Source organism: Aspergillus pseudotamarii (assembly GCF_009193445.1).
Source record: "Aspergillus pseudotamarii strain CBS 117625 unplaced genomic scaffold BDV38scaffold_57, whole genome shotgun sequence".
Classification (NCBI taxonomy): Eukaryota; Fungi; Ascomycota; class Eurotiomycetes; order Eurotiales; family Aspergillaceae; genus Aspergillus; species Aspergillus pseudotamarii.
Genome location: NW_022475071.1, coordinates 1 through 21,265, shown reverse-complemented (window position 1 = coordinate 21,265; position 21,265 = coordinate 1). Strand labels below are relative to the sequence as shown.

The 21,265-nt window shown below is 48.5% G+C and overlaps 8 protein-coding genes across 8 annotated transcripts; 3 read left to right on the top strand and 5 right to left on the bottom strand.

Moving 5' to 3' along the window:
* Window positions 1-25: 25 nt before the first annotated feature.
* BDV38DRAFT_273766 (TatD family hydrolase) lies at window positions 26-1,204 on the top strand (the record flags this gene model as incomplete). The annotated part of the gene is made up of 1 exon (XM_032057729.1): window positions 26-1,204. One exon carries the CDS (start codon window positions 26-28, stop codon window positions 1,202-1,204), a length of 1,179 nt encoding a protein of 392 aa, XP_031910157.1.
* A 776-nt stretch (window positions 1,205-1,980) lies between these two features.
* On the top strand, window positions 1,981-4,805 carry BDV38DRAFT_166559 (transcription factor domain-containing protein). Its single transcript, XM_032051880.1, has 3 exons — window positions 1,981-2,249; window positions 2,322-3,495; window positions 3,564-4,805. The coding sequence occupies exons 1-3, from the start codon at window positions 2,186-2,188 to the stop codon at window positions 4,651-4,653; spliced, it is 2,328 nt and encodes a 775-aa protein (XP_031910156.1). The 5' UTR covers window positions 1,981-2,185; the 3' UTR covers window positions 4,654-4,805.
* Window positions 4,806-5,332: 527 nt separating this feature from the next.
* BDV38DRAFT_166534 (nuclear transcription factor Y subunit beta) lies at window positions 5,333-7,229 on the bottom strand. The gene is made up of 5 exons (XM_032051879.1): window positions 7,087-7,229; window positions 6,430-6,853; window positions 5,977-6,087; window positions 5,783-5,910; window positions 5,333-5,689 (listed from the first exon to the last, which is right to left on the bottom strand). The coding sequence occupies exons 2-5, from the start codon at window positions 6,584-6,586 to the stop codon at window positions 5,438-5,440; spliced, it is 648 nt and encodes a 215-aa protein (XP_031910155.1). The 5' UTR covers window positions 6,587-6,853; window positions 7,087-7,229; the 3' UTR covers window positions 5,333-5,437.
* Window positions 7,230-9,946: 2,717 nt separating this feature from the next.
* On the bottom strand, window positions 9,947-10,983 carry BDV38DRAFT_256114 (putative prefoldin subunit 2). Its single transcript, XM_032055493.1, has 4 exons — window positions 10,786-10,983; window positions 10,633-10,723; window positions 10,343-10,535; window positions 9,947-10,254 (listed from the first exon to the last, which is right to left on the bottom strand). Exons 1-4 carry the CDS (start codon window positions 10,823-10,825, stop codon window positions 10,222-10,224), a joined length of 357 nt encoding a protein of 118 aa, XP_031910154.1. The 5' UTR covers window positions 10,826-10,983; the 3' UTR covers window positions 9,947-10,221.
* A 1,720-nt stretch (window positions 10,984-12,703) lies between these two features.
* On the top strand, window positions 12,704-14,315 carry BDV38DRAFT_256112 (putative mRNA splicing factor RNA helicase (Prp16)). The gene is made up of 2 exons (XM_032055492.1): window positions 12,704-13,676; window positions 13,733-14,315. The coding sequence occupies exons 1-2, from the start codon at window positions 12,759-12,761 to the stop codon at window positions 14,084-14,086; spliced, it is 1,272 nt and encodes a 423-aa protein (XP_031910153.1). The 5' UTR covers window positions 12,704-12,758; the 3' UTR covers window positions 14,087-14,315.
* A 1-nt stretch (window position 14,316) lies between these two features.
* Window positions 14,317-15,310, bottom strand: BDV38DRAFT_256109 (putative oligosaccharyl transferase subunit Dad1). The gene is made up of 3 exons (XM_032055491.1): window positions 15,013-15,310; window positions 14,651-14,817; window positions 14,317-14,533 (listed from the first exon to the last, which is right to left on the bottom strand). Exons 1-3 carry the CDS (start codon window positions 15,244-15,246, stop codon window positions 14,467-14,469), a joined length of 468 nt encoding a protein of 155 aa, XP_031910152.1. The 5' UTR covers window positions 15,247-15,310; the 3' UTR covers window positions 14,317-14,466.
* Window positions 15,311-15,419: 109 nt separating this feature from the next.
* Window positions 15,420-18,496, bottom strand: BDV38DRAFT_256108 (putative C6 transcription factor). Its single transcript, XM_032055490.1, has 2 exons — window positions 17,833-18,496; window positions 15,420-17,759 (listed from the first exon to the last, which is right to left on the bottom strand). The coding sequence occupies exons 1-2, from the start codon at window positions 18,373-18,375 to the stop codon at window positions 15,894-15,896; spliced, it is 2,409 nt and encodes an 802-aa protein (XP_031910151.1). The 5' UTR covers window positions 18,376-18,496; the 3' UTR covers window positions 15,420-15,893.
* A 1,434-nt stretch (window positions 18,497-19,930) lies between these two features.
* BDV38DRAFT_286112 (putative mannosylphosphorylation protein (Mnn4)) lies at window positions 19,931-21,119 on the bottom strand (the record flags this gene model as incomplete). The annotated part of the gene is made up of 7 exons (XM_032060610.1): window positions 19,931-19,976; window positions 20,037-20,164; window positions 20,218-20,529; window positions 20,588-20,732; window positions 20,803-20,826; window positions 20,887-20,896; window positions 20,951-21,119. The coding sequence occupies 7 exons, from the start codon at window positions 21,117-21,119 to the stop codon at window positions 19,931-19,933; spliced, it is 834 nt and encodes a 277-aa protein (XP_031910150.1).
* Between the last annotated feature and the right edge of the window lie 146 nt (window positions 21,120-21,265).

Here is a 21,265-nt window from a genome sequence, read left to right as displayed (position 1 = left end):
TTTCGTCAACGCAACCCTAACTAGCATGACACACCAGGAAATTCAAGATGGGACAGGTTTTCCCTGGGATATTGGGGTGTTCGACGCCCATTGTCATCCCACCGATACTATGTCATCCATTGCGGAGATTCCTGGAATGAGGGCAACCACGCTTACAGTCATGGCTACGCGGGGAGAAGACCAAGAACTGGTACATCAGACTGCTGCAACTCTCAGAAGTGGACAGCCACCGTCACTATCGGGACAAAGTATTGGACGTGTACTGCCTTGCTTTGGCTGGCATCCTTGGTTTTCCCACCAGATCCTTGACGATATGCGGAAGACAGAAACTGAAGTCACATCGGCGTCAGTCAAGAAACAAGCGCATTACAGCAAAGTCCTTACTCCGTCACCAGCGGATACTTTTATATCGGCTCTACCAGACCCGAAACCGCTTTCACAGCTTATCTCAGAAACACGCGAGCGGTTGTTAAACCATCCCGCCGCTCTTGTGGGAGAGATTGGCCTTGACCGCGCTTTTAGACTTCCCCAAGTCTGGACGCAGCACGAGAAGGAGGGTCGTGATTCACAGTTGACCCCCGGGTCTCGCGAAGGTCGAGCCCTTTCTCCTCATAAAGTTCAGTTAGAACATCAAAAGGTAGTGCTAGAAGCTCAGTTGCGCCTGGCGGGAGAACTCCAGCGGCCCGTCTCTGTACACAGCGTTCAGTGCCACGGAGCAATATTTGATCTTTTCAAGAAGTTGTGGACTGGCCATGAGCGAAAGAAGCCGTCGCGACGGGAGAGGGCACGGCGTTACAGTGCCGCAGATGCTCACGCGCAGAGTGACGTGGAAGAAGAGCAACAAAAACCGATCACGGCCAAAAGGTCACCGCTTCCTTTCCCACCAAGAATCTGTATGCATTCGTATTCAGGCCACGTGGAGCCTCTGAAGCAGTTCTTAAATTCGTCGAACCCTTCAGATGTGTATTTCTCATTCTCCACCGTGATCAACTTCAACGGACCGTCGCCCCAAAAGATCGTCGAAGTCATCAAAGCCTTACCGGATGACAGGATCCTCATAGAAAGTGACTTGCACACCGCTGGGCAGCAGATGGATGATTTATTGGAAGAAGTCGCTCGGCAGATCTGTGAGCTGCGCGGATGGGATTTGCGCCAAGGTGTTCGGCAGCTTGCCGAAAATTGGAAGAAATTCGTGTTTGGTTGATCATATTGATATTTTTGAGCAGCATTCGAGGGTGCGTGCCTGTCGATAAGTTGGTACCACGGTACATAGCGTCCTGTCGTAGATGAGGTTATCGCAGACCGAGGGATATGTAGAACATAGAGCAAAGATATCCTTAATAGCAACCTAGATGACAGCTCAATGATATAACAAATGGGTAGTAGGTATGTATGTGATTCAAGAGAATTATGGCACGATTCGTGCGACTAGTCTATGTAGCACCATCTCCATCTAGAAGGAGTCCCTATCTGTGCGTCATCACTAGTAAAGCTACTATTAACATGGTGTACTGACCCTTTTTCAGTGGTTGTAGTTAAAGATGATCTGTGGTCACGGGGTATATAATCTTAAGAATAAAAATTAAGCGTGACATCCGTGGTATGGTTGGTTTCCGACAGCCGATAAGTGGAAAGATAGGGAACTCAATTAGTACCTAAGTATAGATTCGCTGACGCTGATTGGCGGATGGTTGGCTATCGATAATTCGATATCTCTTGGTTGAGTCCCACCAACAGAATATTTGGAGATATTATATAATGAAGATAATCGCATAAGATCAACTATGACTTGGCAATGGGAGAATGGAGTCACAGTGAGGGTTCATTAACAAACTTACAAGCTTTGATTCATATGCACACCAAGGAGGGTATTGATGGAAAGTACCAGTAAGATCAATTAGGATTATGTACTGAATACTTGACATCTCGTGATCTTTTCCCAATTGGAACTTCTCCGCACACACGTGATCTGCCCCAGACTCGCCGGCAGATGCCCCACCACTAGTTCTCCGGCTCTATCGATTTCTCCTCCTCTTTCCCTTTTTCTTACGTTTCACAATTCCCATTGCTACTCTCTCCTTGATCATGTCTTGAAAACAAGCAATCCCTTCAACCTTACAACTGCTCCATTATCAAGGATGAAGTTGCTAGTCCTCGGACCCTGAACCTGCATCGATGCTTTGCTATGTCCTCCACCGCGCATAACAGCCAACCATCCACCGGCAATGGTGTGACTAAACGCAAGTCAGGTACGCAGCACGGTCACCACCCATCATGATGCTTCTGTCTGGGTGTGGATATGCTGACTTAATGCGATCTAGGCTCCGCAGCCTGTATTCACTGTCATCGGCGTAAAGTCCGATGCGATGCTCGCATTGTCGGCTTACCTTGCTCGAATTGTCGCACTGCGGGAAAGGCCGATTGCCGCATCCATGAGAAGAAAAAACGCCTGGCTGTGCGTTCCATTCTTGACCCAGTCCCCATTCGCTGCCGTCCGCCCCATGACTCCGATTCTACTCCCAATCCATTACCATCTACACCTATCCAGCCGAATGCTTTCACAACTGCCTTTCGGGGCGTCCAACCCGACGTGACGAGTCCTGTCGCAGCCGGCACTCAGATCATCCAATCACCACACTCTGGCTACACCAATGGTGGCCATATCTCCAACAACCATGGTTCCCAACCGATTACGGAAACTCAAACATTCAATCGCCAGCCGGGTGCCGACCGGCCCATGGAATTGGAAAACAATGCAGACTTGGAGAAGCGACTCGTGAAGTTGATCGATGAGGAGGAGTCGGGCAGTCGAGAAATTCAAAGGGGTGTGAGGGCAATATATGTTGGTCATGAACTTTCGAACATGTCATTCTTGATCCGGCAACAGCGAGATAAAGACGACGATGTGTATCACTTCGCGGGCAATGAAATTCCTCGACGGCAATTGAGAACAGGTCATGACCAGCTCCTTATGGATGCCCTCACGCTGCCAGAACCAGCCCTTGCTGACGAGCTGGTACAGGCGTACTTCACGCACGTAAACCCAGGGTATCCCATAATTGAGGAGGATCTATTTATGGCTCAATATCGTAATCGCGACCCTGCCGACCCGCCTCCCATATTACTTCTCCAAGCCATTTTGCTTGTCGGGGCCCATGTCACACGTCCAAAAGCAGAGCGAGATGCGCTGAAGGAAATCTTCTTCCGTCGTGTCAAATGGCTATTCGACAGTCGCATTGAACGCAATCGTGATATTATGGTTCAAGCTGCATTGCTCATGACATGGCACTCGGACAGTGCCGATGACGACGTAGCGGCTAATGCTCACTACTGGGTGGGTGTGGCTGCTAGAATCGCTACAGGTCTTGGTATGCACCGTAACCCAGTATCTAGCAAATTTGTACCTCGTGATCGCCGGATGTGGAGAAGGTTGTGGTACATTCTGGTCCAATTTGATGTTATGGTGTCATTGTCATATGGCCGACCACAAGCTATGTAAGTTGCGTTCACTCGCTTATTGTCCGGATCTGGGAATTCGTGCTCTAACCCAAAGCTTACCTTAGTAACCTTGAGGATTCAGATGTCTCCCCTTTGACTCCGTCTGACTTTGAAGGGTGTGGTTCTCGAGTGCAAGCGGAGTATGTTATTCACTTCTCAGAACTGTGTACGATGATCTCGTATATCGTGCGAGAACGGTTTGGGTTGAGAGTCAGCGCTGAGCGCCGCAAAGCTGCCTTGCAAGAAGCCGACGAAGCCCTAGCGAATTGGTCCCTCAAGCTGCCAGATAGTTTACGCCTACGAGCCTCCGATATGGATCCGTGGTCTGCTATGCTTCATCTGACATACAACAACTTCCTGATTCTTCTTCATCGGCCACATCCAAGAGCTTCCGCATACTCAGATGACTACGGTCCACACGACGCAGAAATCTGCAGTGCTGCCGCTGGAGTTATCGCTTCCATATTCGAGGAACTCCGCCTGAACGACAGGCTGAAGTTCTTGTGGTACTCCGGAGTGCATACGCTCTTCACGGCAATGATTCAAGTTCGGGTAGAACTTCGATTCTCCAATCCTGTCCTCGCAATCAACGCTTTGCGCCGCTTCGACTCGGCCTCATATTCTCTCCGTGAACTTGCGGAGTATTGGTCTCACGCCAACACCATCTTAAGGTTATTCCAAGACTCCAAACGACTCCAGGAGGACTTGCGCATGGCTACCAGCGAAAGACCACGACGATTCAGCACACATGATCAAAATAAGAGTACAACTAATCCATCTAATCCCCATCCCACCCCAACCCCAAATCCCAATTCAAATACCACTTTACAGAGCCCTCAGAACGAGCCGCAACTTCCATACGAAGTTCCTACCCCCGAATCTCCGCATATGCCCCCAACCAGCATGAGTCCCCACCAGAACCAGCCATTCGACAGCTGGATCCCGTCTAGTCATCTCGCTTCTGTGGACCCCATAGACCAACCTAGAGAGTTTCTAGATTGGCGACAGCTCTTTTCCTTTACCGATCCAGATCAGTCCGTTCTTCCCGTTCCCATGGAAGGATTGCCAGAGTTAGAAGATGAATGGCGCCAAATATATTGGCAGGAAACTCCCATGTCTGACCTTCTCCAGGACGGAGGCTGGATGCATGGATAGATACATACTTTCCAGCGGGTATATCTCGATTGTTTTATTCCTTTGGATTTGACTAGAATGGCGATGTTAATGATACCTGTTTCGTCTTTGTTGATGATCATATGACAATAATGGATTACACATGATACATATAAATTACCGTATATAACTTCGCACCAAGTGCAAACTACATCGAGCTCTTGAAGTCCAAATGTAAAAGTTCGCTCAGGTATCATCGAGGACCGTGAAGTCCTATTTCATTCTCTCTCTATCGGTACCTCCTACACTGTTTCATACGTTGAGAAAAACAAATCAACTGGAATCACTAAATACAAGCAGAAGCTGAGTCGAGTCGATGTGAGCCCCACACGTCACCCAGCCCAAACACGCAAATGAGGGATATGACTGTATAAGAAAAACTCGAAGAAGTTCTGGAGTGGCCCATTTTACAAGCAATTGTACAAGCAAGTCTTGTTCTGAGTCCAAGAAGACATCGCATAGGCGTTGACCCCCAAAAAGAAAATAAGACAACGCGCCAACCCTTCACAACTCTCTTTATATCTCTGTACTCGTAATCAATCCATAAATATCCCATAAATAACCCATTGCATCGTACGACGTCATTAAGATGCTGTACAGGGAGACGCTCCGAAGGTAAGAAAAGACCTTTCGCCCGGTATCAGAGCTCTGGGCCTAGCAATAACACAAGGTTGGCTTCCTAAGCCTTAAGCCGTGTCGAGTGCAACGTCGGTCGATCTTTGACGGAGAAAGGCTGTTGGTTCCTCAGATCTCACGTGCACAGGCATTAGTAGGTATCGCCAGCCGTTCCATTGTGCGCCTGGCCCACCATGGCCGGGTACCCATAGGCAGAGGCATCTTGTTCAGTGGGATCCAAGCTTGGATTCATGATGCTGTTGGCGTTATCAGCAGCATCGGGGAACCCTCCCGCGGTTGCCGGACGTCCTCCCGGAGCGTTACTTACGCCTCCGACCGGACCGCCAGAGGCGTATCCGCTGCTTGTTGGCCTGTTCTGATGCTCACCCCTCGCGGATTGGGTCTACAAAGTCAATCAGCATTGTACATCCTAGCCGAGAACACTGCCGACGGCTGGTGGAATGGCAGGGGACTCAGAGCGTTGCACAAGTCTCACCTCACGGTACTTTGACAAATAGATTTTAAGGGCTTCCGCATAGTTTTCAAAACCCAGTGAGGTCATAGCAAACAGGATGTCCTCTCCATTGACGGTTTTGCGCTTTTCCTGTTGGCACTTCTCGGACGCTGTGATTCCAGTGAGATTACGCTGGCGAATATTTACTGGCAACCGGATAACACGGCTATACTAACCTTCACTGGTAATGAATGAAATGAATTCGCTCACACATTCTTGCATACATTCCTTGGCTTCTTTTGCAATCTTGGCATTGTCCGGCAGGGCCAATTTCATGATGCGGGCAACTTTAAACTAGAAGTTAGCACATCCGCGTCGCATTTACATTCTGATAGCGCAGAAGACATCCGTCGATGCGCATCGAGCGAAAGACTCGATTGGCGCATTAGGGGAGGGTGGGCATGCTTGCCCTGCAAAGATAGAGAAATAAAACATATAGGAGCAAAGGGCGACGACTCTTGACAATAAGAAAAAGAGGGCATGGGGGAGGAAAAAAGAAAGAGGAAGAAAAAAAAGTGTAAAACGACTTGTATGGGTGGTGGGCAAATATAGTTGGGAAGACCGCTGTTGACCAGCAGGCAAGCCGCAAGGTACGCGCAAATCAGGAGCTGCAGAGGGGCGCAACTAACCATTGGCAATGGGTAACCACCTATCCTGCTCCTTCACTTCAAACTCTCCTTGGTTTTGTGCCTGGTCCTGTTGTTCCTTGTCCATTTGTTCCTGCTCTTCACCTGATTGAACTTCAGGTTCCACTTCCGGTTCTTTCGAAGGAGAGGTCGACGACATGATTTTTAGCTGTTTTTGGGGCGCGCAGCGGGTGCTGGATTTAGAAGGGAGCGACTGATGCTATTTGCTCTGTTGGCAAACCACGTCACCGATGCGGGCGGCGCGCGATGGATTTCGGCCCTGAACGCGAGGATAGCTTTGCGCCAAGGGAAGAGGGTACCTGGCTGGGCAGCGATTGGATTCGCTTCACAGCAGCCTAAATGGGGAAGGATGAGGAGCAAAAGTCAGCGCGTGTGGGGGATTGGCAATGCTTCCGTGACAGCTCTGCTGGCAGTATGTAAGTTAAGGTCCACCGGGATGTTTATTCGACGATGATCATAAGAGAAGCGCGGCGGTAGAGCTTGTTTATTGGGGGATTATTATGACTGTTTTGGGGTATTTTGGTAATTTTGGTGGTTGGACTAAATCTGATTTGATGCCCAGCGATTGAGGATGGCGCACCGATCTTCTGGAACCTCCAGGGCGTTGTTGGGGCCAAGTCAGGAAAGAGTTAGACTTACAAACTGCAGCAGGTGGTAACGTCCACTCCAATACGGGCGAGATCTGGGAGAGCGGGACGTGACGCGGGTAATGCAACACGAAAGGTAACCTGTGGGTCACTGGGCAGTGGCACGTTGCTCAGATGGGGGGTGGAAACGTTCAAGGAACCAGGTCGATTCGGCGATCGGGTTATTTTGCTTTAAGGAGCCACACGATGCTGGTTGAGAGGGGGTGGTTGGTTCTCTGGACCAGTAGATAACAGTGATAATTACTGGGGATGCGCGCAGGCAATCAATTGGCGAACCAGAAGTTCCTGACAGTCAAGCACGATCACTGGCTAGTACCAAAAACCAATGAGAGTTGATGATGTTATGGAAAATGATCCTCTCCTCCACATAGATCGCGAAGGAACGGGGAAATGGAGAATTACCGACGGGAAGAAAAAGATGATTTGATGATGGATTGGATTGAAACGGAGTGATAGATTGATTGAGGGGGAGAACGAGAAAGGATGCAGAAAGAAAGTGTGTTGCGAGTGAGGAAGGAGAGAGAGAGACAGTGACCGTGACGGGAGATGGACAAGGCCAAAGAAGTGGATGGCCTCAGGACTCTCTCTCCTAGAGCGGAATTAATACCATTGTCATACAGGAGAATCTGGTATCAATCCTCGTCTCTGGCCATGGCTCCCACGCAAAGCTGCAGAGGGGGGTGTATTAGAAACGTAACACACGTGATACATGATTACTCCAGGAGCAGTACCATTACCACTACTTCTTTGAAGTTACTTAGTATGTACATACTTGTCTAGTGTACATCCATAGTACTCCCAGAACGACATTCTCGACAATATCTGCGTCGTCATACCGTCATACAGAGTAACTAATGTCAATTCCATCACATTATTAATCCAATGCACTGCCATCCAACCATCGTATATACCTTACCCACCCGAGCAACCGCTGTCTGCAAAGTGGGAACCCTGAAGCGCAGCACGAACAAAACTTCGCTTTCAGCGTCTTTATTGGCCGGTTTTGGTATGACCAGAGAGGTACTTAATACTCGCTCGAAGTACTAGGTTGACCAGAGTATCTCCTGTCACCAGATCAAACCCTCGGATCCTCTGTTCCTAGTGGCCTAGTCTGTCATTTGGGTTCTGTCTATTACCTAGTCTGCCCCGCCCATCACCTACATCTGATGCAAGGGAAAAGAGTGGAGCGTCGGATCAGGCATCCAAATAGACAACAATTATGTGAATAAAGACAAGGTGGACTAACAGTTGGCCTTGTATGCCTTGATATTTTTATATCAGGCAAACCTGCAGCATCCAGCCACCCACCTGCAGCCCAAGACCAGCGTGGTGGTGGTGCAAGGCATCTACCCATCGACTGTTTCTGGGGCCGGTGGATCAATCACATTTTTCTACCCAAGAGCCGGTCATGTATGCCCTATCTCAGGGTCCCGTGCGAAAACCACACATGCTTCATCACCCATAATGTAGGGACTAGAATAGGACAAGTGGGATTGTTCGTCCAGGCTGTCTTCTCGTCAGTACTCCAGAGTATGCAGGTTCATCGGCAAGTTCGCCGAGGCTGACATGAAGCAACCAGTCAGAACGTGGGATAGAAAGTGATCAGACGAGGTCCTACCGGAGTGGTAGACCGGCATGTCATTCTGAAACAACCTACTTTCTGACACTATCTCCCTGCAGTCCCCTGATTGGCTCTTACACCAAACACTATAACAGCTGGCAGTGTATACCTGTCGAACTACACTATATGGTGGTCATTCGCCGTCCACATGTTAACCCAACAAGACTCTGTTACCGTGGCGTCATCAACATCGCATACTCTATATCTCGCCGAAGAACGTCACCAAGGACCTGTTTGTCTCATCTACAACAGGACGATGGACATATACTTGCAGTAGCTAAGTCTGATCGAGTATTGTATAGGATTGTAGTAATCTCTAATATGTGAGTCCCACTGGAACGGTAACAGTGAATGCGACATGCTGTGATACATTTCTCCTCGGAACTGATGCCCTACAGACTTTTGAGCCCTTATGGGCTTCTGAAGAGCAGAACCTGGAGTTCTTCATGGGTATTTACGTAAATTGGTATAACCAGCCACTCCAAGACTGATATGGCTCATAATATGACGATATAGTACTTTAAGGCTAACACAGAGGCCTTACATGCAGTAATGATGAGGAAGGGTAGAAGAAATATCTCAATCTACATTTGTTTTCCTGTACTTTTAAGCAAGCCGCATGCTCTAACGGCATTCTAAACCAAGGGTATCGTCTGTATGTAACTCTCACTACGAGATCACTTCAATATCTCGCCTCTTATCCGTATATTCACTCTCGTACTGTTTTCTGCTATACCGTTCAACCCCACGCATTACATTGCTCCCTCGTACCTGCTTCCACCCCTTCCCGGAGCTATTATATCCACTAACCCAGCTATACGCGCACATCTTTTGGTGGCCAAGCACCTTTCAAGTGAGCACGATGCCAACAAACAAAGCAAATAAAGTGCATAAGGCGAAAGCTCGAAAGTATAACTCGTGCCATTTAACCTTGGACGCAAAAGCAGACAAGGGAAGACTCTTATGAACAGCAACGAAGAAAGTAAATTGTAATAATACTATACTATTCATTCATATGCAGATAGCAAAGAGAGAGCATAATGACGGAGAGGATGTGGATACTCTACTGAAGAGACTGGCTTGGTTTGCTCTGCAGGAGCTCATATCGCTTGGATTTATCTTTATCAGGATGTAGTCTAGGAAGCCCAGGAAGAAGAGTCTGCAGTGAAAGATTCCAATCTATAACTATCCTGCGTCAGCCCCAGCCCTGTAATTAGACATAGGGGCGAGCAAGCATGTCTAACCATTCTTTTCTCATACGCCTACCTAGTTCCATAGGCTAGCATTGTATACAGAACTGGGCTATTTGGCCGGTTTTGCGACGTAGGCGATTTCTATCGTGGCCCTAGCGCAAAGGCTACGAGGCCTGTCTAAACATGCGGACTTGTTTTCAGACTCCTGGTAACGCCATTTTGTTCTCCCTCTATCTCCCAATGAACCAATACATGACATTAGAAAAGGGGCGTAGAAAGAGATAACGAATCGCTAATATAAATCAAATTGGGTTCAAGGTTGTACGACTTGGATATTGTTCTTTTTCTGTATAGCAAGATAAGTTAGCCCTCATCCTTCGTTCTCTGTTTGACCTCTCTGTCCAATCTTGCACAGCGATCGAAAATAAACTAACCTTCCAGTTGTCCATTTCCGTCTGCTTAGACTTGTACTGCTTCAACAGCTCTTCCAACACTTGCTTCAGGCCATCGGAGTTGGTTTTCAATGTAGGTAGGACATCTTTGATGGTCCGCTCAACCAAAACACCATTCACCATGCGGAAACACTTTCTCTCTTCAGGGAGGGGTTCGAGTGTCTCGATGACAAGCCTGGATGTGCACATCAGTGTCAAAATTCTTGGACAATTCCGGGCTATTTAGAGTTCGCCGATCTATTCTTAAAAGAAAAACAGCCAGGTAAACTCACTTATGCTCCTCAGCTTCCTGCTCGATGTCTCCGATCTTCTGCGCCATTTGTTGCAGTGTGTTTTTGTAATTTGAGTATTGGAGCTGGAGCTCTACGCTGCATTAGCTTCGGTTTTCACATACTCTCGCAGCCATAGAAGGTTGACAAGCATACCCTGTTGCCTCTTGGGGTTTACTTGCTGTTGGCTGGCCATTTTCGTCTGTGAGTCGTAACAGCGCACTGTTGCAAAGTTGGAGTTGCGGGGCGGGGCGTTTGATATCGGAGTTGATGTTTCGCGCAAGTGTTCTTGTCCGCGGCGAAGATCCCACTGTAGTATGGGGTACCACCAAGCTAGACCAGATTGAGGCCACCACAGAGACAATATCTTCCAACCACTTTTTACGTGATTCTAGTGTGTGAAATACTCTTTCTCTTAACTGAGCTTGACCCCTCAATGTGGTATTGATAACACGTGACACCAAGCATCTGTTTGCATAATTTGTTCATTTATCGCCGATAATCAATTAGTTTCCTATCAACCATCTCTTCCGCTTCAACGTTAAGCACAGGGCTTCGGGCAGGCAACCGGTGGCCCTTTGTGAAAGTCTTCGACACCTTTCGGGGCTCCTCAATTCGGTGAACATTGTTATAACTCGACACCGAGTTACATTTTCACAATGGCAAGCAACGACATGCCCCCAGCCAAACGGCTGAAAAGCTCCAACCTACCGCCACCGCTTCGCGACGCGAAGCGCAAAGATATCGACAACTGGGAAACGAACCGAATGCTCACATCTGGAGTCGCCCAACGACGAGACTTCGATGGGGATTTCATGCCCGAAGATGAGGAGGGCACTCGTGTACATTTGCTCGTTCATGACCTCCGCCCGCCTTTCCTCGATGGCCGCACGATCTTTACCAAGCAGCTGGAGCCTATTTCAGCCGTACGCGATCCGCAGAGTGATATGGCTGTGTTCAGCCGGAAAGGGAGCAAGGTCGTGCGGGAACGTCGTCAACAGAGAGAGCGACAGAAACAAGCGCAAGAGGCGACGACAATGGCGGGAACGGCACTTGGGAATTTGATGGGGGTCAAGGAAGACGAGGGTGACAGCGCTGTCGCTCTGCCTGTGGAGGAAACGTATAAACATGGAAATAAATTCGCACAGCACTTGAAGAAAGATGCGGGTGGTCAGAGCTCATTTAGCAAGAGCAAGACGCTTCGCGAGCAGAGAGAATACTTGCCAGCTTTCGCTGTGAGAGAAGACTTATTACGAGTCATACGAGATAACCAGGTGATTGTGGTTGTTGGCGAGACAGGTTCGGGGAAAACAACCCAATTGACGCAGTTCCTGCATGAAGACGGCTATTCGAAGTTTGGCATGATCGGCTGCACACAACCTCGTCGAGTCGCTGCCATGAGTGTCGCAAAGCGTGTTAGTGAGGAAATGGAAGTCGATCTGGGTGATCTGGTCGGATATGCTATTCGATTTGAAGACTGTACGACCGATCAGACGGTCATCAAGTATATGACCGATGGTGTTCTACTACGAGAGTCGCTAGCCCAACCTGACCTTGACAAATATTCATGCATCATCATGGATGAGGCACACGAAAGAGCCCTAAATACCGACGTATTGATGGGACTTCTGAAGAAGGTATTAGCTCGGAGAAGGGACCTGAAGTTGATTGTCACCTCAGCCACGATGAATGCAGAGCGCTTTTCAAGATTCTTTGGTGGTGCCCCGGAGTTTATTATCCCTGGAAGGACATTCCCGGTAGATGTCCATTTCTCCCGTACGCCCTGCGAGGATTACGTCGATAGTGCAGTCAAGCAGGTCTTGGCCATCCACGTTTCTCAGGGTCCCGGTGATATCCTTGTCTTCATGACAGGACAAGAGGATATCGAGGCGACTTGCGAGTTGGTCGATGAGCGATTGAAGCTGTTGAATGACCCCCCGAAACTGAGCATATTACCTATTTATAGTCAAATGCCAGCAGAACAACAGGCGAAGATTTTCGAAAAGGCGGCCCCAGGCGTACGGAAGGTGATCGTTGCAACAAACATTGCTGAAACCAGCTTAACGGTGGACGGTATCATGTATGTCGTTGACGCTGGTTTCTCGAAGCTGAAAGTCTATAACCCCCGAATGGGTATGGATACACTACAGATCACGCCGATCTCACAAGCCAATGCCAACCAGCGTTCCGGGCGTGCGGGACGAACAGGGCCTGGCAAAGCATACCGTCTCTACACCGAGGTGGCATACAAAAACGAGCTGTATCTACAGACTATACCGGAAATCCAGCGCACTAGCTTGTCCAACACGGTTCTTCTTCTCAAGTCTCTTGGGGTCAAGGACCTCCTGGATTTCGACTTCATGGATCCACCGCCACAGGAAACCATTTCAACATCATTGTTCGAGCTCTGGTCCCTAGGCGCTCTGGATAACCTTGGTGATCTCACGCCGTTGGGACGTCAGATGACACCATTCCCCATGGATCCGCCACTCGCCAAGCTTCTCATAACGGCCGCCGAAGATTACAGTTGCAGTGAGGAAATGCTGACTATCGTATCTATGTTGTCTGTGCCGAGTGTCTTCTACCGTCCCAAAGAGCGCCAGGAAGAGTCGGATGCCGCCCGCGAGAAATTCTTCGTCCCCGAATCAGACCACTTGACGCTACTCCACGTTTATACCCAATGGAGAACCAACGGCTATTCAGATGGCTGGTGTATCAAACATTTCCTTCACTCGAAGGCCCTGCGCCGAGCTAAGGAAGTTCGCGAACAGCTTCATGACATCATGACCGTGCAGAGGATGCCACTCGTCAGCTGCGGGACAGACTGGGATGTGATCCGTAAATGCATTTGCTCTGGGTTTTACCACCAAGCAGCTAAGGTGAAGGGGATCGGCGAGTTCATCAATCTGCGGACCAGTGTGACCATGCAGCTGCACCCCACCAGTGCGCTGTACGGTCTGGGATATGTGCCTGAGTATGTGGTCTACCACGAATTGATCTTAACCAGCAAGGAGTACATGTCCACTGTCACTGCCGTGGATCCTCACGTAAGTTGCGATCGATTCTTCCACCTTAAAACCATGTAACTAATTATTTGTACTAGTGGCTCGCTGAACTCGGAGGGGTCTTCTACTCTGTCAAGGAAAAAGGATATTCGCAGCGGGAGCGCCGCGTAACGGAACTAGAATTCAATCGCCGCATGGAGATTGAGACCCAAATCGCCGCAGACCGGGAGCGGGCTGCAGCAGAAAAGCAAAGAGAAATCGAGCGGAACGACCCATCAAGACGGAAGAAAGAAGTCGAAGTGGGAGGATCTGCCGTGCGACGTCCAGCCATCACCGGCAAAAAGGTCGGGGGTGTCACAGCATCGTCCACATCGCGGAATGGCTCCGGTGGTGGTGGTGGCAGCGTAGTCAAGAAACCACCGGTGAAGAGACGACCTGGACGAGCCTTTTAGAAGGTTGCAACTCGCATGGACTGTACAGTATACGCATAGACTACTACTACTATATACCCTGATTAGGCATTGCATGAGTCGGTTACGGATTGAACGGGTATGAAATACAAAAGGCGTTCTCAGGATTCCATCAATAGCTTCTCAATCTTAGAGTCTATACTCATAACATCCCCTCTACGCAGACCAAACACCCAACCAAAGTCCCACCTAAAAAAGACCAAGAGAAAAAGGGAACCAACCGCATCAATTCACCATCTAACCCTAGGTAACAAACTATAATAGACACAAAGAATCCACCAGGGAAACTAAACTAAATCCCCCCCTCCCAACGAACCAGCCACCGACCATCACATAAACAAAAGCCCATAAAAAAAACTCAATCAGTTAATAAAGTTAATACAGAAGAAATGCAAGATCAAACTCCCAAAGATATAATCCGCAAACGCCCTACGGGAACACCCGACGTCAGTATACATACATACATACACAAACATCATCACAAGACAAAACGACCCCAGAAAAGAAAAGTGTCCCAAAAATATTTAAAAAAAAAAAGAAACTCACCTCTCATGCGAAACCCCATCCGTATCGGCACTTTTCCCATCTTTCCCCTTCGCGGTCGTCTTACCGGAACCCTGGGAAGGAGAAGAACTCGTCTGCATACGCAAGCTAGCCGTGAGGACGAATTGACCGACAGCAGCACAGAAGCCGCTCAGGAAGGCATTGAAGGGCTGTTGTTTTTGTTTTGGTAATGCATCGGTTAGCCTATAATCTCATTTCCCGTTTAAATAATAACAATTGTATATCCAATGCCAATTGGGAAATTGACAAAAACACAGGTAGCAATGATGTTATGCATGGATGTAGTAGTGTAGTATATCGTAAAGTTCCTAGTTAAAAGAAAAAGTAGAATATATCAAACGTACATAGTTGCCCGCGACAACACAGTAGACGAACTGAATACCGCCGACAAGAACCAGGAATGCCATGAAGACATCCAGGAGCATTGTTCGTTGCGGCGTGGTCGCCAGGTACTGCTGCCAGACGGTGTGGATGATGTCGGAGACGGAGGAGTTGGCCGTGAGGGTCTTGGGGCCGGAGGAGAGGGATTTGGGCGCGGTGGGGGTCGCCGTAGCGGCGGTGGTGCGTTTCGCAGGCATGGCGGCGGTGGTGGTGTGTATGTTTCTCGCGAGAAGTCAATTGATGGTGTTGCTGGGGGTCGCTGATGAAGCTACTGTGTACACTACTTACTGTACACTCTGGCCGCGGCACTGGTTCCGGTCTCGGGTCACGTGATTTATAGTCCGAGACGCGTACTACGGGCAAGATGTTGGAATGGGAGGGATGGTAAGTGTATTTTCCTTTAGTTTTTAAATATAGGGAGCTAGTTGTTGTTGGAAAGTATAGGTATCATTTTTCAGCCCATGGGTTCAACGTGGCATACTATACATTGCACTATAATACAGGGAATAAAGACTGCAAGCCACTATTTTATAGAGCGTGTAGCCCCATAAAAAAACCAGATCAACTGAGAAGCATCAGGCAGTCGTACATCGTAAATCGTATATCATTAAGATTGGAGAGTTTTTGTCATGACATGAACCAGACCGAGAGGTAGAGGTGAGAGGATTCGCATTGCAGGAGTTGAGAGGTGAGAATTAGGATGGATAACCATCATGCAAACCAGACTCTGTATTTATCAGTCTGCACCGGAGAAGAATAGAACGTAAGAGTGGCCGCCAGGGTCACAGTCGAGTCAACCAACAATAAGGCACACCCAGGCCCGATAAAATTAGGTGTCAGTGGATCAGGTAAACCAACCCGAAACATTATTTGGGATGTTGCCCATAGGATTGATGGGCTGTACATCTCGCATGTCCATCTGAAAATCACGCATCACTTGATCCCATTCGTCCCAGTTGACCTGCAAGTTAGACGAGTCCTGTGGGAATTCAGGCGGCAGAGCAGACCCCTCGGGAATACCAATCGCTGGCGCCGGGTTGGCAGCCGGCTGTTGACCAAGAGAATCTCCAGGCGTCGGCAAAGAAAGCCAGTCCACCTCAGGGAACAAGTCCGTCATCACCCCCATTGGTCCTCCTTTCCTGAAATCGATATCACTCAATGATGGGTTAGTCGATGTAGTATCAGGCAAGGTGCTGGGCGAAAACTGGAAATCTGGGATGCGTGGCAAAATCGGGGAATCCATAATTTTCGGTCCGTCAGCCATACTGAGAGATGCAGTGCTCGAGGAAGCGACCGTGCTGGGCCCAGGCTGAGTGTGCATCTGTTGCTGTAGTTTAGCTCGGTGATCGGCTGCTCGCTTCATCAGCCGGGCGAGCGGCCGCCAGAGCATGCCTTTTCTATGTTTTGCTGTTTGCACCCATCCTCCATAGAGGGTGCTCACGGAAGTCCAAGCCCGCTCAGTCAGGGGGTTTATGGGACGCACACAGAGTTCGGCCAGGACGAAGGCAATCGCATGCCACTGCATATTGATCGCAAACATCCAGCCCCATTTCTGTGTGTTCTTATCAGCCGATAATAAACATGCGAACTCAGCTACCTCAACCGACGCAAGGAAGAGATTTTCGCGGGAAGAGTTGGTCAAGTTTATCCCCTGATATGGCCTTGTCATCGGATGGTGGACCACCAGCCACAACTTTGTTAGGATAAGGCGAGCAACTGTCGCAGTGACCCATTGGATCGGAACGTTCATATCGCAATGTTGGATATATCTTTCCTCGATGCGCTTATTGACGATTTGGATCAAGTTGCCACATTTCTCTGGCGACGGCTGTTGAGGTCCTGGGATATTGGTATTTGGACATGCATAGCTCACCCGCCGAAGAGCTGTTGTGATCTCAAAGCGCATGAGGCTGAAACTCATTTCTGTAAAGTTAGTTCTCTCTTCTGGCGGCTCCTGCATCTCAGGGTAGATGTCGTCGTCATTGATATTCAATGGAAGCCGCGTATCGTACATTCTTTCGGTAATTTGAGTCTCAGTGCCATGATCCTCAGAGGACCGAATATCCAGCAGTCCGATATGCCACCACAATCGTCGCCGCATCTCCGTTTCAAAGGGCTTTAGACCAAAGTTCGTTCCATCTCGATGCAATCCTAATCCTTGGGCAAGTCGGATGACGAGAGAGGTCATCGACCAAACGAATTTGGTATCGTCTTCTCGGCGTACCGCGATCAGGAAAATCACGGCAGCTTGCAGAAGCATCAGGCTCTGAGTATTTAAGAGGTTCGCCTTAGATAATGCCTGTTCGACAGCGAATCGATATCGACTCACGGCAGTGTCACGCTCTTCTCCGAGCAGAGTAAGGCATTGGTCCGGCGTCAAACTTATTATCGTTACGAAATACATTGAGAGTAACAAAGCTTCGGAGTTTTTGTCCAGCGAGTCCGGATGGTCAGTGGCGTTCTTAAATAATTGCTTCGCCGACGGCTTATGAATAATGGGCATCAAGGGATCCACATTTTCCAAATACGCCTGCCAAAGCAACGGGACTTTCAATGGTGGGGGATGGAAACTACGAAGTGAGTGCGATAGGGAGTAGAATCCAAACAAGAACCCATCGTGGTTCGTTGAATGAGTCGAAGAGGACGCTGGAGAGGGATGGTCTTCATCCTCCGACGATGATGGGTCCAAGAGGTCCTGAAGCTCTTCAATCTAACCGCGAGTCAGTATCGAGTATGCTGAGGGCAAATATATAGACATGGTTAAACCAAGGGCACAAGCTCACCTCGTCTCCCAAGCTTGCCCAAAGCCGATTGTTGACATATCGACTCCGGCCCTCTTCAATAACTAATCTTCCAAACTCATGCTCCAAGTTTCGTGGCTTTCGCTTCGGGTCAAATGGACACCCATCGGGCTCTGCATTTGGGGGTTCGGCGCTTCCAGGACATTCAGCTATGGTCACGGACCCACTGCGCTGTTGCGTGGGAGAAGGCACCGTTGACAGAGATGCATTTTTCTCACTGAGGTGCTCAATCACACCCTCTAAGCGCTTCAATCGCGATAGAAGTTCTGCATCATGCGGCCGTTTCGACTTGCGCGGTGCTCGCCCGGGGGGAGGAAACACACATTCAATGCCCGCCTTTACACAGTTGACACACGGACATTTCTTGTTGCAGCGGACCTTCCGACGACGACAGGTGATACAACTACGCTGGCCGTTGTCCTGCGTAGCATGAGAGATCGCCGGGGGACTTGTTCTTAAGAGGGGGTCTGAGCCATATTGGGATTGATTCGCAGATTGTGTGGATTCAGCAGGCGGGAACGACATGGCGGAGAAGTGGAGATAGCAGAGAAAACATCCACCAACTGTGACATTCTCGACCAGGTGGGAGAACCTAGGGAGTATAATATAGGAGTAGGAGCACCAGGCATAAGTCGCGGAAAAAAAAAAAAAAAAAGGATACAATGCTAAGGTATGGGATTATCCAAAAGAAAGTGAGACGGGATCTTCAGTCTTCGACTCATAGTGGAGCTTGCGTGAGGTCTTCCGTCCCTTTCATTGGCTCCACTACCCACTGTCCAGGCCGAACGATAGGATCTTGGCTGATCTCATTGGCTGGAACAGCTGGGATCATTACTAATCTGCAGGGCCTCATGGGTACCACTAGTAATATATTAGTCCTGGTATTATCGTTCTCTTCAAGCGTGTATCGCTAGTTACCGTATTATTACCAGGGTTTCCGAGGTTTATCAGAAACAAAGAAATCCAACTTAACCTATAGTCACGTATATCACAAAGTACATCAGTGATGTATGATATCTTGTCCAGCACAATTCATCCCAATCAACACGGAGGGTAAACAATTTACGACTATAGAAGAGAGGAAAATGATATACGGGTCTATAGCCTCCGGAATACATTTGCTCCAACCGACAGATACGAATGCCCCTGACGTCATCCCCGCCCACTTCAGGAGAGGTATGGTCAGGTCAGCAGATCCCCGTTTCTTATCTGATCGAAATTGAATCGGAGGCTGTGGAACTCCTATTATCGGCCCTGCCTTTCGTGAGTCAAACATCTTCGTACCGGGCAATCCCGTATTGGCTCCCAGTAATGTCAAGCCACGAGAGTTTAGGTTCACCGAGACAGGGCTTAGACGGACATCCATAAGCTCGACCTGATTTGTCCGTTCGTATTGTGGTGGATAAACTCAAAAGCTTGGGACAAGTAGCAGCAAGCCTCATGGCCTGGAGTGTTTGCTGCTCTATTAATAGGGTTTTCGGGTCAACGATTGGGGATCGAGTAAAACAATGTTCACTCATGTCGACCGCCAGACACACCGTAGAAAACTATCTATTTATCCAACACCACCCAAAAATATATATATATACACACACACATATCATGTACATCCATTAACCAATCATATCGATACAAACCCACACAATGAGGCTTTATGTGTGTACCAAGCCCCAAGATGTCCACATCCATGAAGCGCATTCGCAGGATTCTTCGATAAGAAGCAAAAATATAGCCAAATGTGTGCTATACGAAACCGAACGCCAAGTGCAACCCATGCCTGAAGAATGCACCAACCCAAATAGCAGAAACGCCGAAAATATGAAAGGAGGGATTCTTGCCGAATCCAATGCTGGTTCACGTCGTCATAATCGCAAAGGTAGATCGAGTTGAAGGTATATGGCTCGTCGGGCGAATATAAAAGTTAGGCCTTTTTTTAACGTTGGCGATATCATGTCATCTTATATTTGAGAGGCGTCGTTCGAACGGGAAGAGCGACAGCGCTTCGTCGTCGCAGCGACCGCTTTCGTTTCCTGCGGATAGTATAAGCAAGAAGTCCATCAAGCATGTTCCTAACTATGGCTTACGAAACTGGGTCCCAAACTAGAGTTTCCTCATTGAAATGGTGACTGCGAAGTGGATGTCAGTTTACCAACAAGACCGTCAGAAAGAAAATGGTGCAAACGTACTCTTGGAAATCCGTGGCCGTTAAGGCCTTGGATCCGTATTCCTCCTCAAGGAGCTTGACGTATTCGAACGGAATCTTAACCGGGAAATCTTCAAAGCGACTATTCCGGAGCGGAAATATATCATTTTCCTTGAACGAAAGTCAGTTATACTGGCGTGTGGCCCTGAGCGCAAGCTACTTACATCGAAATGATGTTTGTCTTTGCACATTAAAGCTCCGGTATCGCCCTTCTTTCTCTTAGCATCATCCGGACGTACTGCGGTAATATCGATAAACAGTCCCGACGAGGTATCAATCCACCGTGCATCAATCACGTTCTTTTTGTCTTCGACGGAACGGAAAACGTAGTTCGGGTTGATCTCGAGTAAATAGGTCCGCCCGCCCTCGACGCCTGGAATATCGAAATGGTGCTCGGTCATATTGTAATACTCATCAAGGAAATGGATGGTCGGCTCCGAAATCTGGACGTCGATATCATTGTCCCATGGAAAGATCTAGCCCACCGTTAGGAAACGCCGTTGTGTCTTAATATTCCTCATGGTCTCACGCTACCTTTTGGTTCCACCACCACGCCAGAAGAGTTCCGTGCATTATCCATGTTTCAGCACCCAGATCGGCCATGGTTGACAGGTATGTTCGAATGAGTTGTGATAGGTGTGGCAGCGTCTCTTCCTCCGAAAGCTCTTCATCGGCGAACCTACAACATGACAGAACTCAGTACACGCGCAACCAGGAATAGAGAACTCAAAAAAAAAAAAAAAACATACCGTCCATCATAGTGATAGTGGAAACTATGATCGAACAAGTTAGTTTTAAGAAAACTTCAAAACCGATGACGTCGTAAACCTTACCTAGACTCGTCTAATGACGGGGTTAGCAGTAGCTCAGAAGTTTCTTTGGATAGACAGCACTCACGAAAATATTTCTCTGTCGCGGGTTCACTTGGACCTGTGCCGCTATAGTCCTTGACGAACTTTGTCCGTACACTTTTGAAATCGGGGTCGGTATCAGAGGCGGCTAACGCACCCACGGCGAACACGAGCCCGTAGAGGCAAGGAAGCCATCGGGATGTGGAAATCCACATTGCGTGTGAGCGAGAACGAGTTGTGTCTCCAAAAGTGTTTCCTCCAACTGCTCTCCTTGTTGATAGTTGTGCTTTTTTGTATAACTTTATTTTTCTTATGATGTTTTTTTTTTTTTTTTTTTTTTTTTTTTTTTTTTTTTTTTTTT

What these genes read in the sequence shown, in the direction of transcription:
- BDV38DRAFT_166559 (XM_032051880.1), top strand. Translation starts at nt 2,186, where the DNA reads ATGTCCTCCACCGCGCATAACAGCCAACCATCCACCGGCAATGGTGTG. An exon ending in TGTGACTAAACGCAAGTCAG is followed by an intron (nt 2,250 to 2,321) that starts GTACGCAGCACG and finishes AATGCGATCTAG; the next exon opens with GCTCCGCAGCCTGTATTCAC. An exon ending in TATGGCCGACCACAAGCTAT is followed by an intron (nt 3,496 to 3,563) that starts GTAAGTTGCGTT and finishes AGCTTACCTTAG; the next exon opens with TAACCTTGAGGATTCAGATG.
- BDV38DRAFT_166534 (XM_032051879.1), bottom strand. Translation starts at nt 6,586, where the DNA reads ATGTCGTCGACCTCTCCTTCGAAAGAACCGGAAGTGGAACCTGAAGTT. An exon ending in GTGGTTACCCATTGCCAATG is followed by an intron (nt 6,088 to 6,429) that starts GTTAGTTGCGCC and finishes TCTAGTTTAAAG; the next exon opens with TTGCCCGCATCATGAAATTG. An exon ending in ATTTGTCAAAGTACCGTGAG is followed by an intron (nt 5,690 to 5,782) that starts GTGAGACTTGTG and finishes TTGACTTTGTAG; the next exon opens with ACCCAATCCGCGAGGGGTGA.
- BDV38DRAFT_256114 (XM_032055493.1), bottom strand. Translation starts at nt 10,825, where the DNA reads ATGGCCAGCCAACAGCAAGTAAACCCCAAGAGGCAACAGG. An exon ending in CAGGAAGCTGAGGAGCATAA is followed by an intron (nt 10,536 to 10,632) that starts GTGAGTTTACCT and finishes GTGCACATCCAG; the next exon opens with GCTTGTCATCGAGACACTCG. An exon ending in CGGAAATGGACAACTGGAAG is followed by an intron (nt 10,255 to 10,342) that starts GTTAGTTTATTT and finishes CTTGCTATACAG; the next exon opens with AAAAAGAACAATATCCAAGT.
- BDV38DRAFT_256112 (XM_032055492.1), top strand. Translation starts at nt 12,759, where the DNA reads ATGGGTATGGATACACTACAGATCACGCCGATCTCACAAGCCAATGCC. An exon ending in TCACTGCCGTGGATCCTCAC is followed by an intron (nt 13,677 to 13,732) that starts GTAAGTTGCGAT and finishes TATTTGTACTAG; the next exon opens with TGGCTCGCTGAACTCGGAGG.
- BDV38DRAFT_256109 (XM_032055491.1), bottom strand. Translation starts at nt 15,246, where the DNA reads ATGCCTGCGAAACGCACCACCGCCGCTACGGCGACCCCCACCGCGCCC. An exon ending in GTGTTGTCGCGGGCAACTAT is followed by an intron (nt 14,818 to 15,012) that starts GTACGTTTGATA and finishes CAAAAACAACAG; the next exon opens with CCCTTCAATGCCTTCCTGAG. An exon ending in GATGGGGTTTCGCATGAGAG is followed by an intron (nt 14,534 to 14,650) that starts GTGAGTTTCTTT and finishes GTGTTCCCGTAG; the next exon opens with GGCGTTTGCGGATTATATCT.
- BDV38DRAFT_256108 (XM_032055490.1), bottom strand. Translation starts at nt 18,375, where the DNA reads ATGTCGTTCCCGCCTGCTGAATCCACACAATCTGCGAATCAATCCCAA. An exon ending in GGGCAAGCTTGGGAGACGAG is followed by an intron (nt 17,760 to 17,832) that starts GTGAGCTTGTGC and finishes ACTCGCGGTTAG; the next exon opens with ATTGAAGAGCTTCAGGACCT.